We start from the raw sequence: 17,312 nt of genomic DNA, 5'->3' as shown, positions 1-17,312 counted from the left end.
TCATGGCATTGGCGCTGTAATCCCAGAAGTGAATGTGAAGAGGCTCGTCTCAAAGAACTCTGTTTACAGGTAAGTAACCTTCATTTTCCTTATGTTCATGGTTTTGAGTTGTAGAACAAGTGGATTTAGCAACCTTCACTGTTTGCAAACAATTTTTTTTATGGGTATACCTGTGATTTTTTTTTTTTCCCCTTGCCTATCTTAACCTCAGTGAGGTGCTAGGTTTTATAAATGAATGTTTTTAAAACTGTTTAAGTTCCTTTCCTGAAAGCCATAATAGAAGTGTATATTGCCATTTCATTTACTGTAGTAATATGAGGTAAAAAACCATGAATTTATATAAGCAGCTTCATAAATGGTTAAATTAGTGTTATTTTGCTTTTCACTTTAGTAATTTTCAAATCTTCTTGATATTTCCAGGCCCTTGGACTTGAGAGTGAAATTGCTTGTTTGCCTGCAAAAATTAGAAAAAAATCATGGTGATATAATGAAGGTAAGTGTAATGTCATGTTGATCTGGAACCAGGATCCTAACTCTCAGGATTTTATTCCTACTTTGAAGATGAGACTCGGGTTTTTTCCCCCCTCCCTCCAGTGTCATGTGAGTAACTGTTTTAAGTGTATTTACATAAAGAATCTCAAGGTAAATGTGTTGGAATAATGATATTTAAGTGATATAAAAGTAGACAAAGGAAGATAAAAATGGCAGCTCTGCCTAACGTTTCTGGGCATGTTTCTGTACTTGAAATGGTCTTGTGCAGCTTTGTCCTCTCCAGTAGGTGAAATAGCTTCTTGCATTTGCAGGTTCCCATTTAGTATTATCATAGAAGGCACATCTAGAGAAAGAGCATTAATACTGAAAAGGTGGTTGTAAAGAGCTACTGAAATTAGATAGTAATAATTTTTGTTGCCTCAGTCTGCTTTACTTAAATATTCATAGTTAAGTCTTTACTGTGTGCTTTGGCAGAATGAATGCCCAGATGTATAAAGTATTTAAATTTGTATCTTTTGTGGGTCATTACCCAAATTTTTCTAAAATGTATAATTTTACTTAAAGGTGACCTACGAGAAACCTGACAAATTGGAGTTGCCTTTTTTTGTTGCTTTGTGTTGTAGAAAGGAAGCCTGGATAATTGTTCCCTGCTTATTGTACTTCCTAACCCTCTGAACTCTGTTTGTATTTCTAAAAGTGAGCAATGCCAAGTCTGCTCTTTCCTGGCACTGCTGGTGGACTCTTGTCTCAGAAATATATCGTGGGCTCTTACTTTAATTGATGGAGTAGGTACATTGACTCTACAATAAACACATCCTTTTTCCATTGTGTTAGGAATTTGAGTTAAATAGGAGTCAACAAGGTTGTAAGCTGGCTGGCTGGAAATCCCTTACGCTCTCAGTTATTTAGCTGTAACTCTTTTAATATCATAACTTCACTATTCTCTAGTACTATGGCATTTTCCAGGATAGACAAGAACTAAATTTTAAAGTTTAAAAAAAAAACTTGACAACTTTTCAGACTTCCTTTATCATAGAAAGTCAAGCCTTTTCCCTTTTGTAGGTCATATTTTTAAACTTTAGTTTCAATGGTGTTTGAAATTTTCTAGGTTTTTAATGATCCTATTCATGGCCATATTGAAATACATCCTCTCCTTGTTCGAATCATTGACACACCTCAGTTTCAACGCCTGCGATATATAAAACAGCTGGGAGGCACTTACTATGTTTTCCCAGGAGCATCGCACAACCGCTTTGAACATTCCTTGGGGTAAGGCAATATTCTCATGCATATAAATCTCCTCCATTTTGATTTCTCTGCCAAGGTTATCTTCCTTTCCACCAGTCTGGAGTGACTGTAGAGCTGGGTTGGTGTATTTTGTCTAGTTGGAACTTAAAACTAGCATTTTAGACAATGAGGATACCACTGTCTGAATTGTTACTTGAGGTTTGTTTCCAGAGGTGGGCAACAAAAATTACGAAAGGCTTTGAGAAACTTCTGTCTGAGAGTGAAAAGATGGTGGTACTTCTCAGTTTAGAGATGAGAGGATTTGATAGAGGTAATAATTTAATAGTGTAGAGAAGGTAAATCATGCATTAATCCTTCCCTTTTTTCATAACAAGAATAAGGGCTCATTCAATGAGATTGAATGACAAATGTAAAGTTGATAACAAGAAATATTCTTATATAATGCATAATTAACCTATGAAACCCATTGCCACAATATATAATTAGGGCCAAGAGGTCAGAAGAATTAAAAAATGCTTAGGTATTCTTGTGGATAATGAGATATTCTTCAGTTGCATAAAACAGGATTCAAAATAAGGGATATAAATTCGTGCTCTAGGCGTAAGCCAATCAATAACTGATTATGTTAGGAAGGAACTTCCATAATCAGGTTATTACCTAGTTGTCCGCAGTGATTTTTTTTGCATCCTCTGAGACATCTGATTACTGGCCACCCTCAGGGTGCTGCATTGGATGGACTGGTGTAGACCATTCCAATGTCTCTGGAGGTTGGAGAAGTTGAAGGAAGTAAGGGCAGAGATCCAAGCAAGAGCAAGCTTGTGCAGGGACGTGGAAAATGAGGATAAGGACTTTGACTATGTGGTAGGTGAAGGAACTCATTGAAAGGGTTTGAATTGGAGTTACAAGAGGAAGATGACTTTGGTAGCAGCAATTTTGACTGACGAGAGTGGGAAGAGGGGAGAATACTGTAATCAGTGTATTCTTGTGAGGTTGGGATGGAATTCTTGAGGAGAGGACTTCTTGGATGTGAAATCTGTTGCTTGTTTCCTTCAAATATATTTTTTTTTCTCATGGTGTAGGTTTTAAAAAAGGAAGTAGCTAGCTTCCATAACTGGACTGAAGTTTAGGTTTTGAGCATCTGTTGCTGTTCTCTACTGTACTAGAGCTATGGTTTGCAATAGCCAAGGCAGAATTGAATTGGCAATTTCTCTTGTTTGTTTACTCAAATTATTAACTTTATCTCATATTTTCTGCCTGGAACAGGGTAGGCTATCTGGCAGGATGTCTGGTCCGGGCATTACATGAAAGACAGCCAGAGTTGGAAATAAACCATCGAGATATTCTCTGTGTTCAGATTGCTGGACTTTGTCACGATTTGGGTAAGCAGCTCTTTAGAACAATTGTTTGGTAGCTTAAGTGGTTGCTGGATGTGACGGAATGCACCCATGTATTCACCCCCTACATGCTATTGTAATAATCTTCGTACAAGGTATGTAGGTATGAATTAAAAACTCATAATTTGTTTCTCAGTATTGTCCTGATAAAATGTGTGGCAATGCAGTATGTGAAGTTATAAGATTCACCTGTATGATAAGGCATGTTCCACACCCCACAGCCCTCCCCAAGCAGAAGATGGCCTAGGTCTGTCCTAAACAAAGGAATATGTGCTTGCCTTAATTTGCATTTAAGCAGTAAACAGAGATTCCAAGTAGGAAGGGAAAACAAAGAAAGCTCAAACAGGTGGGGAAAAAAAAGAGAGCAAGGAACATCATTCCACATCAACATTTTGTCTCTTGGTTCTCGGCTGGAAATGTTTTTCAAGAGTGAGTAGCCAGAACACTGCAGTTTTCCTGACACTTCTTGGAAAGTGGGCTAGGATCTTCGATTTCCACTTGGACAGAAGGGAGAGAGGATGAAGATGGACAGAAGGACCTTTAGTTTAATCTTTTATCTGAAGAACAGTGCCTGTAAAGTTGCTGTGTCCATTTTTACTCCAGTGTCTGCTTTTGTATAGTGTACTTACTGCATTTGAATCTTATTCTCCCATTCTGTGAAGAGCAGTACAATGAAATGAGAGAGTACAAATTCACACAGTTCCTACTTATGTTTTTGCTGACAAACATGTTTCAGTTTAAGCCTGTACACTCTTTATTTTTAAGGTCATGGACCATTTTCACACATGTTTGATGGAAGATTTATTCCACTTGCTCGCCCAGGGCTGAAATGGAAGGTAAGTATTTTACACTGAGAACAATATGCAAGCGAAATATGCCACTTAAATATTTTTTTAAAGGAAAAGGTAATTCACCTTTAAATATATGGGCAGCCAATACTGCCTGCTTTTGTGAGCAGACAGTGGTGTTCTAATCTGAGTGACAAGCATATTTACCATGATTAAATGTCAAAAAAGCTTTCTCTCTTCCAATCATGGTGATACCCTTGTTCTTTTTATTCTGTCTCATAATATCCAAGCTATGGAGGAGCAGAGGGAATTTTTTTCCTTTTCTTTGCACATGCTCCTGGCCATTCTTTCTTCATGTGAGCCTGGGGCAAGAGGGACTGAGAGGAATATTGGGGGTAGCCATTTGTCACCAGCTGTCTCCCTGAGCTGTGTGTAGGAAAGCTCAGAGACCCTGCTGTTCGTGCACATACACCCTGACTCTTGCACAACAGGGGATGAGGAAAGTAAAATAAAATCAATCCTGAAAACTTGGTTAAATGTCATTTTGTTTAAATTGACCAGTTCCAAGTTGGCATAGTCCCTTAATGTATATGGGTAGCTTTGCCCACAACCCAGATTTTATAGGCATAAAACATTAACTGTAGACAGAGTAATGAAAGCAGAAATTGAATATAAAAAGGTAACAGGATGTTCAAAATTTAGGTTTCAATTTTAAAAAAAGGACAGGTTTTCTAGAACTGTTTGGAATTTTTTTTAAATGTAACAAAAATGTTTCCCTATATTCTCTGCAATCCTCATTGTGCTAATACATGAGAAGTGGAAAGAAAACTTTGTTGTGAAGAATATTTTAACCTAATAGAAAATGAAGTTGGTCAATATCAAAGTTACGTTTCTTAGTAGCATAACTTTCCCAGCAGTGAACTTCCTCGATATTAAAATGCATGCTTAACAGCCCAATAGTCAAAATTCTACACACATGCACTGTGGACAAGTTGACATTAGTATGAGAACCGTAACTTTTTGCATTTCCTGAGGACTGCCTGGTCCAGTGGCTAGAACAGGTCCTTGAAATTAGTCTGTTCCCAGCTCAGATGTTGTTTGACTTTGGCTAAGTTTGTTAGCAGCTTGTGTGTTTTGATAAAGTAACATATATAATAAAAAAAATACATATACTTTCTGCAGCATGAAACTGCTTCTGTTCAGATGTTTGAACACCTGATTACTTCCAATGGGCTAGAAAAAGTCATGGAAGATTATGGTTTTGTCCTGAAAGAAGATATGGACTTCATCAAGGAACAAATAGGAGGACCACTAGATACAACCCCATGTCGAGGTTTGGTAAGTCAGTTCACCTCTTCTTTGGAAGTTATTTTAAATGCTCTTCAATGTAAGTGAAATGAAAATATCATTTTTGCTGCTATTCTCGTTTTAAGCTCTATATGTGTAGTTTCTGGGACACTTTCAGGCACTTAAGTTAGGAGGTCAGTGCGAAAAGTTGTTAAACTTTACTTTTGAGATACTTGGATGGAACATGCTCAAACTGCAGAGTGCGTTGTTGTTGTTTGGGTTGTTAGCAGTTGGTGGATTCATTGATATGCTAAGCACTCAAACCTTCAAGAAGTACAATCCTTGCTCCAAGAAGCTCAAAAACTAAGGCCAGGTTGAAAAGTAGACAACTACAGGGAAAGGAAATGAGGCAGTTTTTGTATACAAGTCAACTTGTTCATGACAAACAACTTTGTTGAATTGGGTCTTTAATGGGAACTTACATGTAGACAAGGTAGGGGCCTCGATGGGCTTGGAGTTATATCATGGATAGGGAGCCACAAGGAGGTGATTCAGCACGAGGCTGACCAACAGGTGAACAAGGCTGGAAGTACTGGAGCAGAGGACGCTTGACCCGAACAAGGGACAGAATTGTGTACAATCTTGAAGGGATGACCAAAAGGAAACTTGATAAAATGGTGATTGGGAAGCCAGTGGAGGGATTCAAAGAAGGGAGTGATGTGATTGAATTAGGCAAGGAAGGAGAGTTTACAATTATTAATCTTCATAACCCAGTGAAACAGCCAAATCTTATCCTGTTATGCAGATGAAGAAACAGAAGTACAGATGTTCAGTGACTTGCCCAAAGTTATACATTCAGTCATTGGCAGAGCTGAAACTAGACATCCTACCAGCATGCTTCTCTGATCAGACTGTTCCTTTAAAGGGAAGCTGTTCTAGTAGGGGAGATTCCAATCACTGCAGCAAATTACAAAGGCTTACACAAAAACCATACATAATAAATGGAAAGTCTCTATCTTGACAGCCTGATACAAAATAGAATTCTAAGATTCATCTTTGTTATGACAAACATTGGTGTTTACAGATAATTATTTGTATTACAGTAATTCTTAGAGGCCATCATCAAGATCAGGATCCCCTTGGTACTAGGCAGTATACAGACACTGTTGCCTGCCCCACAGAGCTTGTATTCTGAATAGAAAAGACAGACTGATAAACAGACAGACAACATAAAAGCAAAACTTTTGTTAATTGCATTTCCTTTTTTCAGGATCTTTTTACGGAATTTTAAAGTTGCCATGAAGGATAGTATTTGGTTAAACTCAGAAGAAACACTAATACACATGGAACATGCATCTTACAATAACTGACATTCTCTGATTTTTTCCAGTGCTTGGTAATTGCTGACTTCTTGAGTGCATCTGGCCCTAGACTGAAAGGTGCAAATTTTCCAAAATTGTCATCCCTGGCATTTGAATAGTACAGAGAGAATCTCTCTCCCCTTCTTCTTATGGTTGGCGGCTTGTGTCAGAGCTTGGAGGAGCCAGCAGGGACACAAACTGTCATCACCATAAACTTCAATTGAGTGGCTTAAAGCTGCAGTTTTTCCTTAATTCTGGTATAACTTGCAAATTAAGCACTCTTGTACCCATTTAATCATTTTAGGGGAGTTTGCTGCTTAAACACCAGCTCTAGATACTGATGTCACAAGCTCGGTTTCTGAAAGTTAGTCTTATTTCTTTGTCATATTTTCTTCATTAAATCAGTAGTTTTGATGTATTTATCCATACTGTCATGTGCAAAATCAAAATGTATTTTTGACATCTATAAACACATTCTGAAATTGCTGCTGACCATGAGTTAACCTATTCTGAATAAGCTGTTCTGGTTTTCCAGTGGCCATACCGTGGTCGACCAGAAGAGAAAAGCTTCCTTTATGAGATAGTGGCTAACAAAAGAAATGGCATTGATGTTGACAAATGGGATTACTTTGCCAGGTACAGATCTTATAATCCTAACAAAAAAAAATTGCCCAATGCTGCTGCTTTTACTGTAAGTAAAATTTCGTTATTGAATGCTTTTAACTCATTCTCTCTGGAATACTTTTAGGGATTGCCATCACTTAGGAATCCAGAATAATTTTGATTATAAGCGCTTCCTTAAATTCGCTCGGGTCTGTGAAGTGAAAAACAAGAAGCATATCTGTACCCGTGACAAGGTAAACTGCATGGGGGAGAACAGAGAATGTTAACTGGTGAAGTATTATACTCTTGTAGCAGCAGATTGAAAAGCATAACCTGTAATAAAAATGAACATGAGGTCAGTTCTGCTCAGCTAATGGAGTGCAATCCTGAAGTGGGTTGCATGCGGGAGCCTAGTGGGTTTGCTAACATACTGGTGGAGAAAGGAAAGCAGCAAAAATCCCTGGGTTGATGGGAGCCTGAGGAAGCTGGGCAAGGAATTGAAGAAGCAGTTCATTCTCTCCCCTTTCTCTTGTTGCTGCCAACATTTCCCTGAGAGCCTTTTGTAGTAAAGTGAGTGCACAGACCTGGAGCTGAGCACAAATCAGGGATTGGGGGAGCTGCGTCCAACATTAGCGCCCCCATCCCTGGGGGGGGACACAGTGATGCCACAGTGTGAATTTTTTGGCTGCTTTGAGTCATGGACGAAAAATGGATAAACTGCTGTCTTAGGTAGAGTACTTAGCAGGAATGAGAGGAAGTAGTCGCTGCCCCAGGAGATGCTGTCAAAAGTAATGCAAGGTGGGAGGGATAGGAGCAGTTCCCGCTGCCACTCTTCTCATCGGGGGGGGGGGAAGGGCTGGATGCGTAGCAGTACTATAGAGGTCTGACTGAGAAGCTGGAGCCCTTGGGGTGGTCCGCCTATCTCACACTGCCTGCCAGCCAGCCAGCTAGCTAGTCACCCTTCTCTCTAGTACCAGGGAAAGCGGTTGGTGAGTTGGCTTTTGGATGGGATTAAAATCATAGCCAGCCAGTCTTGAAGATAGAGGGTAGTTTCTACTTTTCTTGTCTCTTTCCCAGCATTGCTACAAGTAGCACAGTTTTGTTTCCCAGTTACTCTTGTTCACAGACATCCCCTTCCCTGCCAAATTATGCCTTGTCTGAGGGGATTGTATTTCTCCTTGACTTTCTAGGTTCAGGGATCCAGCAAGGATTCCAACCTCTCTCAGCAGTTCCTTTCAACTAGTTATTCTCAGGGCCATATGTATTCTACCATGCTTGAGCTGTGTAACTTGCAAAATCTACTTGTGCTACAGAACTTGTTGAATTTAAGATTTCACTTCTAGAAACACAAGTTTTGATTGATCATGGCTGAGAAGAGAACTAGTAGTTCAAGCCCTTCCCTCCCCAAATTTAGTCATCTCCATCTTTGCCAACACGATGAATTCCTTACCAATGCCAAAAACCTCAGCCAGTTCCCTAGTGCCAAAACCCAGCACCCACACATTCCTGGGTGCCCAAAGCCCTAGGCATTTGATACCCAGCCGCTTAAGCCTCTGGCTTCCCAGCAATTTCTCTTGTGCAGCTATGCATTTTCAGTACCAAATTCTGCAGAGCTTTGAAAGTGTATTAATTTTCATGTTCAATTCATCGAAAACCTCTATGTTAGCATTCCTGAAGCTGATGTGGAACTTTAGTTTGCCATCTCTCAGTATTGTAGAAACCAGGGAGCCTTGCCACAGAATTCTAGGTCCAGCTTGTCACCGAGTATGTGGGATGTTGGTCATTCTCTGTACCATACTGTTGACCTTGTCTGCTTCTCACCCCATATCTTCCAAAGCAGAAGGTGTCCCTTCATCTCAGCATGGAGGCTGCCCCGTCTAGTTCTTGATGGCCCCTGTGCAGCTGCCTGGAAACTGGAAGGGCTAGAAAGCTACTGCCACAGGACAAGTGGCAAGTAAATTTAACTTGAAAAGAAGACTTGTCTATGAGTGCTGGTCATATACATTATTTTGTAAGGTGTTGGCAAATGGCTGAGAGTGAAATGATACTTTAAGATACTGTTGTTTGTGTGTTACAGTGGGGAAGGCAGCTTGAGCTAGTGCATTTGAACATAGGACTGGAAGTGAGGAACTTTGCAGTTTATCCGTGCTCCAACTTTGACTCCTTTTGTGATCCTGAACAACTAGTTTACCCTTGCTGCTGTTTTCCAATCTATATAATAGAGAAAATACCCTCCTCACATGGGGAGTTTAGAATTAAGTAGTCAGTGCTACAAGGACTGTGCATGCTTTTACACTTAAAGTGCTAAATATTATTTTTATTTTTAAATACTGCAATACACATCTTACCTTATGGTGATAACACTTGAGAGCTATTTTCCCCTATATCTGGCTATTTTTAGAAGCCCAGATAGACATGGCAATTGTAGGAGCATACTCCCTTTATATGCAGAAGTTTTAATCCACTCTTTAGATTTATATATATAATATTTTGAAAATCAAACTGCTTTGATTACTGAATGGTGGATTAGCAGCTCATAAATAAAATAATTTGTAGTGATATCCAGTGTCAGAGAAGTTTAGACACCTGCTAGCCAGAGACTGGCATAGGCAGCAGTGTGTGTTTGGCCATAGGGTTTAGAGTCCTAACAGGGCTCAAAAGAATTAGAATCCTGATGAGAAGCCCCATCAATACCACTGCCTCTCCCCAGTTACTGGGAGGGGCACGTACTGGGCTTCCTGCCAAGGTGCCACACCTGGAATTTGCTTGTGGAGAGTGGAAAGTATTTTTCGTACAGTCTTAGCTAGTAAATGTCAGGTAATTTGTGAGATTGCTCTACTCCCAAGTCAGCTTCTTCCCATCTATAGTAATCATTCCTCTCACCTTTTCTGCTTTTGAAGTCGAACTCACTGACTTTTGTCCTCCTGATTTTGAGGAATTGAGCCACTGGGCATAATCTTTTGTACAGCCCACACCTTCCTGAGGTTATCAGATGGGAGAGATGCTCGGTGCTAGCTCCTTTGTTGAATAGCCAGTGCTTTCCTTTGATCTAGCATGAAAACAACGTATAGATCAGTACTCCCCAAGTTGGTGGACAGCCACTTCAGGGCAACATTATCTAGTCTATTATTGTATATCTACACTGCAGTTGGGAGTGTGCCTCCAAGCCTGGGTAGACAGACACGTCCTAGCTCTGCTCAAGGTAGCATGCTAAAAAGACCAGTGTGAACATTGCACCATGGGCCATGGCTTTGGCTGGACACCCAACTTCGCACGCAGAGGGTCAGTTGGGCTTGGACATAGGTGGATAGCCTAAGCTGCCACCTGTGCTGCAATGTCCAAACTATTATTTTTCGGTACACTCCGAGGTGCAGTGTAGACATATCCTAAATCTTGGCATAAAACCTAAGTAAAATGAATAGAGTTGGGTGGTGGGGGTGTGTGTTAATGGAGTACAGAGAAGCTGTGTGCTCGCAAAGCTTCATCACTCTTTCTCCCTGCAGAGGTATAGTGGGGATAGATCCCTGAAAGCCAGCTCAGACTTCCCTGTGTGCTTGTATATTGGTTCCTCTTACCGCTGGCTGCATGGGCAGTTTGGATGATACACTACTGCAGACTCAAGCCACAGTCTGCTGGCCAAAGTTTTTCTTCTCTGTTCCTCTGGCACTTGGATCAGCCTCAAATGCACAACCCGTGCAGTCTGACCTGAGTAGCATGTTGGCCTCTGAGTGGATTGGGAGGGGAGCAGAAAAATAGATCCAGAAGAGGAGAGAAAATAAGACATGAGGGAAAACAATGTGAAGGAGTATGTTTAGCAGAGCAGGCACAATGGAGCTAGGGCGTCGGACAAGGAGATATGAAGAAAGAGAGAACTAGAGGTTCAGCGGTGGTGGGGCAATAAAATGGGAGTGCCTCTTTGGGCCAGCTAGATTAGTGCTGCTTTTCTTTGCTACCACTTATTTGGAGCAGGCACACCAGGGCAGAGATGACCAGTTGCTTGCACTCACCAGTTGATACTGGTGAAATGGATTGACATTCATTTTAAAGTTGACACTGGCAAGTATGTCCCCCTCCCCTCCCAAGTCCTCATGAAGGAGAGATTGTGCAATCCTATTAGGTGCTTAAAGGTATTCTCCTTGTGCATCTTTGGGTGCTATGTTGTATTCCTCTGCTCCAGCTGGCTGTCGTATCTTTCCATTGAAAACACTGGTGATCGATGGTGATATGAAGTAAGAGGCACTTCTTTGGTTGGCCAACTAGTAGTAGTACTCCCTGCAAAGTACATCCCCACTGCGTAGTAAGGTTTGAATATTATAAAGTAAAGTCTGGAAAGATGTGTTCTGTGTTTCATGTACCAGATCCACACACTCTTGTCATGTCATGTTTTTGTCAGTTATAACTTGTGCAATTTTCAATTTGCTGAATATGTATCACTTTCTTATTTCTTAATTTATTTTTCTAATTTATTTAAAAACAAATATTAAATCTACTGTGTGACTTCCAGAGAGATGTAAAAGCACATCTTCTAGACCTTAAACAATGAATTTATATTGTGGCCATAATAGCATGATAGTGTCTGTATAATGACTGAATCCAGACTCCTTTTACTAAATATAGTATGTTGCTGTCTTCTAGTTCTTACTGTGTCCAGAAATTCTCATGCATGTGTATCAGGTATTGAAGGCACTGTGCTTGCCTTTCTGTGTTGTCTTCCAGGTTTTGATTTCATAAATGGGACATGACAGTTATGTACACCCAAAAAAAAAAAAGTTTAGCTAGTTTGTCTTTTTCTGTGTACAACTTAGCAGTATTTTGTTGAAACAGTTCTGTATGCTTTCTTACCCATCTAGCCAGAGTGATGTGGATTTTGCTGGACCTTGCTTATGGGTTGTAGTAGTTAAGAAATTGTCCCCATGATACATACAAAGTCTCCTGTCAAAAGCTTTTTGTGTTCCTGGATTGCTAGACTTCCCGGTGATCCTATGTGCCTCATCTCCAGGAACAGTAGATGAAGAGCACCTATTGAGAAAATTAGAGCAGATAAGGATAAGTCTGCAGTCGGTAGACAGGATACTGGGCTGGGTGGACCTTTGGTCTGACCCTGTGTGGACGTTTGTAGGAAAGGATGCTCAGTTTTCCTCATCCTGTGCCAGAATGGAAGGTTACAAATACTATTGTGTAATATGGCGTGTCTCAATTTTAAACTGAGCTCACAGCAAACTTCAGGTTTCTGGCTTCTGAACTGTAGTTATATTTGTAAATTCATGATGATCTTTGAGTGCTGTCCCTGTAGGTGCTCCACTTTTAGGTGTTGCTCGTAGCCTGTGCTTGTAGCCAGAGATTTAAGGTAGCAGTGTCTGGTTGGGCTGCACATGCGCAGACCCTGTCTCGCGTTTCCTCAGGCGGTTAACTGATGCTGTGTGTCCAATCCTCCCCCTCTTCCTTCTCTGCTGCCGTTGGCTCAAGTTGGAGCATTCAGCAGTGCCTCGCAGTTACTATTAATTCTCTCTTCTGTTTCCTTTTTACCTGTAGTTAGTAGTCTTCATTGAAATACTATCTCCTTTTTCTCTTTCCCCGCCTCAAAATAAATAAATCCTCACAGGACCCTAAGTGTCATTTACCCAGCGACTGCAGCAGCTCTACAGTTGTATCTCTCTCCATACAACCGAGAGACTACGCTCCTTCTGGGGCATGCCTGCCCCCCTAGGCTTTAAACGTTGCACTACCTTCCAGCTGTCAATACCCCTCTCAGACAGCCACTCACAGCGCGTCTGGTGTCTTGGTGAGGGACACATACAACAAAAGTGCCTGCACTGCCACAACTTCAAAGCATGCACAAGAAAGGCAAGAGTTTTTTACAGCTGAAGCTTTTCATGGAGAAATCTCTTTGGGAGGTATGAACCCCTCCTGGCCAGAAGTTGCCTATGGCCGGGTTGCACAAAGGCCCCTCTTCAAGGGCAAAGAAGCTCAACCAAACTGCCAAGAAGGCAGCAAAGAGACGGGAGACCACAGCCCTGACCTCGGAGTCATCTAAGAAAAGGCGCTCCGATAGCGGCCAAGCACTCCCAGTACCAGCAGCACTGGCTATATCCACAGCTGACGCACCAGGTCTCCCTGGTACCGACGATGCCAAAAAGCATAGAGCTCCTAAACACTTGAGCTCTGCCACAAGGGGGAAAGTTAAACCACACATCTCGGCACCTGCAACAGCCAGTAAACCCTTGGTACCGAGCATTTCCTTGCTGATGCTGCCACCTACTGTCGGCACTATGAATTTCAGCCAGACACCTGTGAGTACAATGCAGCATATGGTACTGTGTTCCCCTGTCACACCAGTACTGACCTGGCCTCATCACAGCACCTCCTGCACCACAGAGACTTATCTATCTCTTCGGTACCTCAGTCCCCCCTTCTCAGTACTGATGGTGCCTTGATACACAGGGCTCTTTTCCCAGCCCAGCTCTCCACGGTTGTCACCACTCGGCTATAGTGGGGCGGACAAGGGAGAGGAGGATATGATAGGCTCACCTCAACATTCATTTCTTGTAATTTAGTCCAGCCACACGGGCACCACCAGCCACTGGCTTCTTTGCAAACCAACCCTGGTTCAGCCAGCCTTGGATGCTTCCTATGCCATTCTACCCACAATGGCCATTCTGGCAACCGTGGGCACCATACCAACAACAACAGCAGTGAATACCCAACACTGTGCACGCAACTGGTGCACACCAGCCACCTGTGCTGCCTTCACACACACCTCCTAGTGTCCCCGAACAGTGGGCCAAAGGACAGGAGGAATTTTCAGACCCAGGTGACATAGCTGACACTCATTTTTCCTCTTTCTCTCCAAGTGACACAATTATGCCTCCACCTCCCACCACAACAGAGGATTTCAGGCAGTTTCAGGATCTCTACAAGAGAGTGGCGGGTACCCTTGACATTTCTCTGGAAGAGGTCCAGGAATCGCCCCACAAGTTAGTGGACATACTACATAAGTCCACTTCATCCAAAATTGCCCTCCCTGTGAATCAGGTGATTATGGATCCTGTCAATTTACTCTGGCAAACTCCAGCAACGATTCCACCTACCTGTAAAAGATCTGATAAGAAATATTACGTACCAGCCAAAGGCACTGAATTTCTCTTCTCCAAATCCCACACCAAATTTGGTGGTTATAGATGCAATAAATGAAAGGGACAAGCAACAACACTATAGGAATACCTCAAACGATAAATACTGGAAACAACTTGATCTGTTTGGTCGTAAAGCATACTTGGCTACAATGTTACAATTGAGAATTGCCAATTATGAGGTCTTACTGGCAAAATACAATCACAATAACTATGCCAGCCTTTCTGAATTTACAAACTTTATTCCTGAAGACAAAAGAGAGCAGTACAAAGCCATCATTATGGAGGGTCACTTCATCACTAGTACAGTGCTTCAAGCTGCCCTCGACTCTGCTGATTCCACAGCAAAATCCATAGGCATAGCGGTGGTTATGAGGAGACCTTCCTGGCTTCCCCTCTCTGGCTTTCCAAAGCCAATACAGTCCACTGTAGAGTACTTACCATTTGAAAGTGCCAAGCTCTTCGCAGACAAGACCGACGAGTCATTACGCACACTGAAAGACTTCAGGGCCACTTTACGATCCCTAGGTATCCACACACCTAGGAATGTGCGACGACAAACCAATTGCCAACTCAGCAGCAATTCCGAACCCCTTCATATGCTCAATGCAACAGGTTCTAAGACCAGCAGAGCCGCAGACAGAAAACGCCCAGAAGAAGGCAATCTGCCTCATCAACTACTGCTTCCCAGCCATCAACCTCCAGACAGTAGATTTGAAGTCTTGGTCGAGGGCTCAAGGATCCCATCGCTCTCAATGCTGGCACCATCTCCCAATAGCAAAATCTTTGGAGATCGCCTAATCCTGTTTTACCCCATCTGTCATTCTACCATCAAGGTCAGACTGGTATTTGGAAATCATCAAAACTGGTTACTCCATCCCCCTTATTTCCAACCCCCCTACCCACACCCCTTCCCCGTCCCTCTTCAGGGACCCTCCCACAAACAACTATTGCGTGAAGAGGTGAACCATTTTATATTCCTGGGAGCCGGAGAACCCATACCGTCTGAGTACAGAGGGAAAAGGTTCTATTCCCACTACTTCCTCATGCAGAAAAAGACAGGAGGTTGGAGACCTATTCTAGACTTAAGGTGATTCAACAAATTTGTAAAAATACAAAGATTCAAAATAGTCACTCTAAGCACCATAATCCAGCATTAGAGAGGGGGGGACAGGTTCTCAGCCCTTGACCTCCAGGACACGTATTTTCACATATCTATCCGTCCGTCCGTCCGTCCCATCGCATCAGAAATTTCTGCGATTTACAATAGCACAGGACCATTTTCAGTACAAGGTCCTACCCTTCGGTCTTTCCACTGCACCGAGGGTATTTTCCGAAGTACTCGTCGTAGCAGCAGTTCACCTAAGCAGAGAGGGCATAGTGATATTCCTGTACTTGGATGACTGCCTGCTGAAAGCACCAACACTGCAGACAGCCATACAGTCCACCCGACATAGGATCCATTTCTTTACCTCCTTAGGGCTTCAAATAAACTTTCAAAAGTCCACCTTAACAGCAGTCGAGTGCCTCAAATTGGGGTGGGCCTCCACTCTCTCGAAGCAACTGCTTCCCTTCCAGAAAAATGCTTTCAGACTCTAGTCTTAACAGCACGGAACAGCCCGCAGGTTTCTGCCAGGACATGCCTACAGCTTCTGGGATACACATGGCCGCTACAACCTGTGTCGTCCATCGTGCAAGGTTACACATGCGCTATCTTCAAGCCTGGCTACGGGCTCAGTACATCACAGCATGCACAAACTCCTCACCATGCCCAATGCAGTCAAGGATTCCCTGTTATGTTGGACCAACCCAGACAACATCTGCACTGGAGTGCCCTTCATACAGAATCCGCCTACCCTTATCATTACTATGGCTGTGTCCCTCCTAGGCTGGGGGGGCAAACCTACAGATGCATTCTGTACAGGCCTGCTGGTCTACAGCAGAGTCCCAACTTCATATCAATCTGTTGGGACTTTGCATGGTTTGCAATGCCTGCTCACGCTTCCTGCCATTGTTCTGAAACAAAACGATAAAGATCCTCATGGACAATGTCACCAGTATGTTCTACATAAACAAGGGGGAGCACGATCACATTCCCTATGCATGGAAGCCATGCGCCTCTGGCAGTGGTGCATCAAACACGACATCCGTGTGATGGCATCGTACTTACCGGGCTGCCAAAACAATATGGCAGATGCTCTGAGCAGGAGGTTCTATCAAGACCACTAATGGGAGCTGAACACGCGGGCCATCCAAGACATCTTCCAATTGTGAGGGCTCCCAATGATAGACCTCTTCGCAACCTCACAAAACTCCAAATGCCTCCGATTCTGCTCCAGGGCAGGACTTGGCTGTCACTCTCTCAGCGATGCCTTCCTCATTAAGTGGAACACCCCCCTCTATGCCTTCCCCTCATACCTCGAGTACTCTACAAGATAAAACAGGACAGGGCCAGAGTGATCCTAGTAGCCCCCACATGGACATGACAAATGTGGTATCTATATCTTCTCCACATGGTGGTCTGTCTACCATGCAAGCTCCCGCTTCTGCCTCGACTCCTGACACAGACCGCATCATCCATCCGGATCCCCACAAACTTCAACTGAAAGCATTGTTACTCCATGGCTCTTGGGATCTGAAATGACATGTTCTACAGAATTACAGAGCATATTGTTAAACAGCCATAGGAAAACTACCCAGCACACACACACACACACACACACACACACAAGTGGAAACGTTTCAAACCATGGTGCCAACGTAAACAGACCGCACCTGTGTCGACCTCTTTACGCCTTATTCTAGACTACCTACTGGAACTCAAACTAACTGGACTTTCTATACCTTCAATCTGCATCCCCCCATCAGCCGTTACAGCTTTTCATCATAAAATTGACGGATTTCCTATTTTCACACACCCCATCACCAAACATTTCTTAAAGGGCCTCTTGAACTCCCATCCAGATGTGAGAAAACATGCCCCACCATGGGACCTCAGTCTGGTCCTCC

The 17,312-nt window shown here is 42.7% G+C and overlaps 1 protein-coding gene across 4 annotated transcripts in view; it reads left to right on the top strand.

The window, feature by feature from the left end:
* SAMHD1 (SAM and HD domain containing deoxynucleoside triphosphate triphosphohydrolase 1) overlaps positions 1–17,312 on the top strand; it is a 75,639-nt gene that overhangs the window by 27,154 nt on the left and 31,173 nt on the right. For 3 of the 4 annotated variants that reach the window (XM_038369349.2, XM_043495660.1, XM_043495661.1), the window contains 7 exons: positions 421–493; positions 1,601–1,761; positions 3,004–3,119; positions 3,900–3,970; positions 5,105–5,260; positions 7,106–7,206; positions 7,319–7,427. In XM_038369349.2, the coding sequence (XP_038225277.1) occupies positions 421–493; positions 1,601–1,761; positions 3,004–3,119; positions 3,900–3,970; positions 5,105–5,260; positions 7,106–7,206; positions 7,319–7,427 (787 nt within the window). The remainder of the gene's footprint in view (positions 1–420; positions 494–1,600; positions 1,762–3,003; positions 3,120–3,899; positions 3,971–5,104; positions 5,261–7,105; positions 7,207–7,318; positions 7,428–17,312) is intronic. The other variant, XM_038369351.2, reaches the window with a different exon arrangement.

Source organism: Dermochelys coriacea, chromosome 13 (assembly GCF_009764565.3).
Source record: "Dermochelys coriacea isolate rDerCor1 chromosome 13, rDerCor1.pri.v4, whole genome shotgun sequence".
NCBI lineage: Eukaryota > Metazoa > Chordata > Testudines > Dermochelyidae > Dermochelys > Dermochelys coriacea.
The sequence above is the reverse complement of the archived record's forward strand: the minus strand, read 5'-3'. Positions and strand labels throughout refer to the sequence as shown.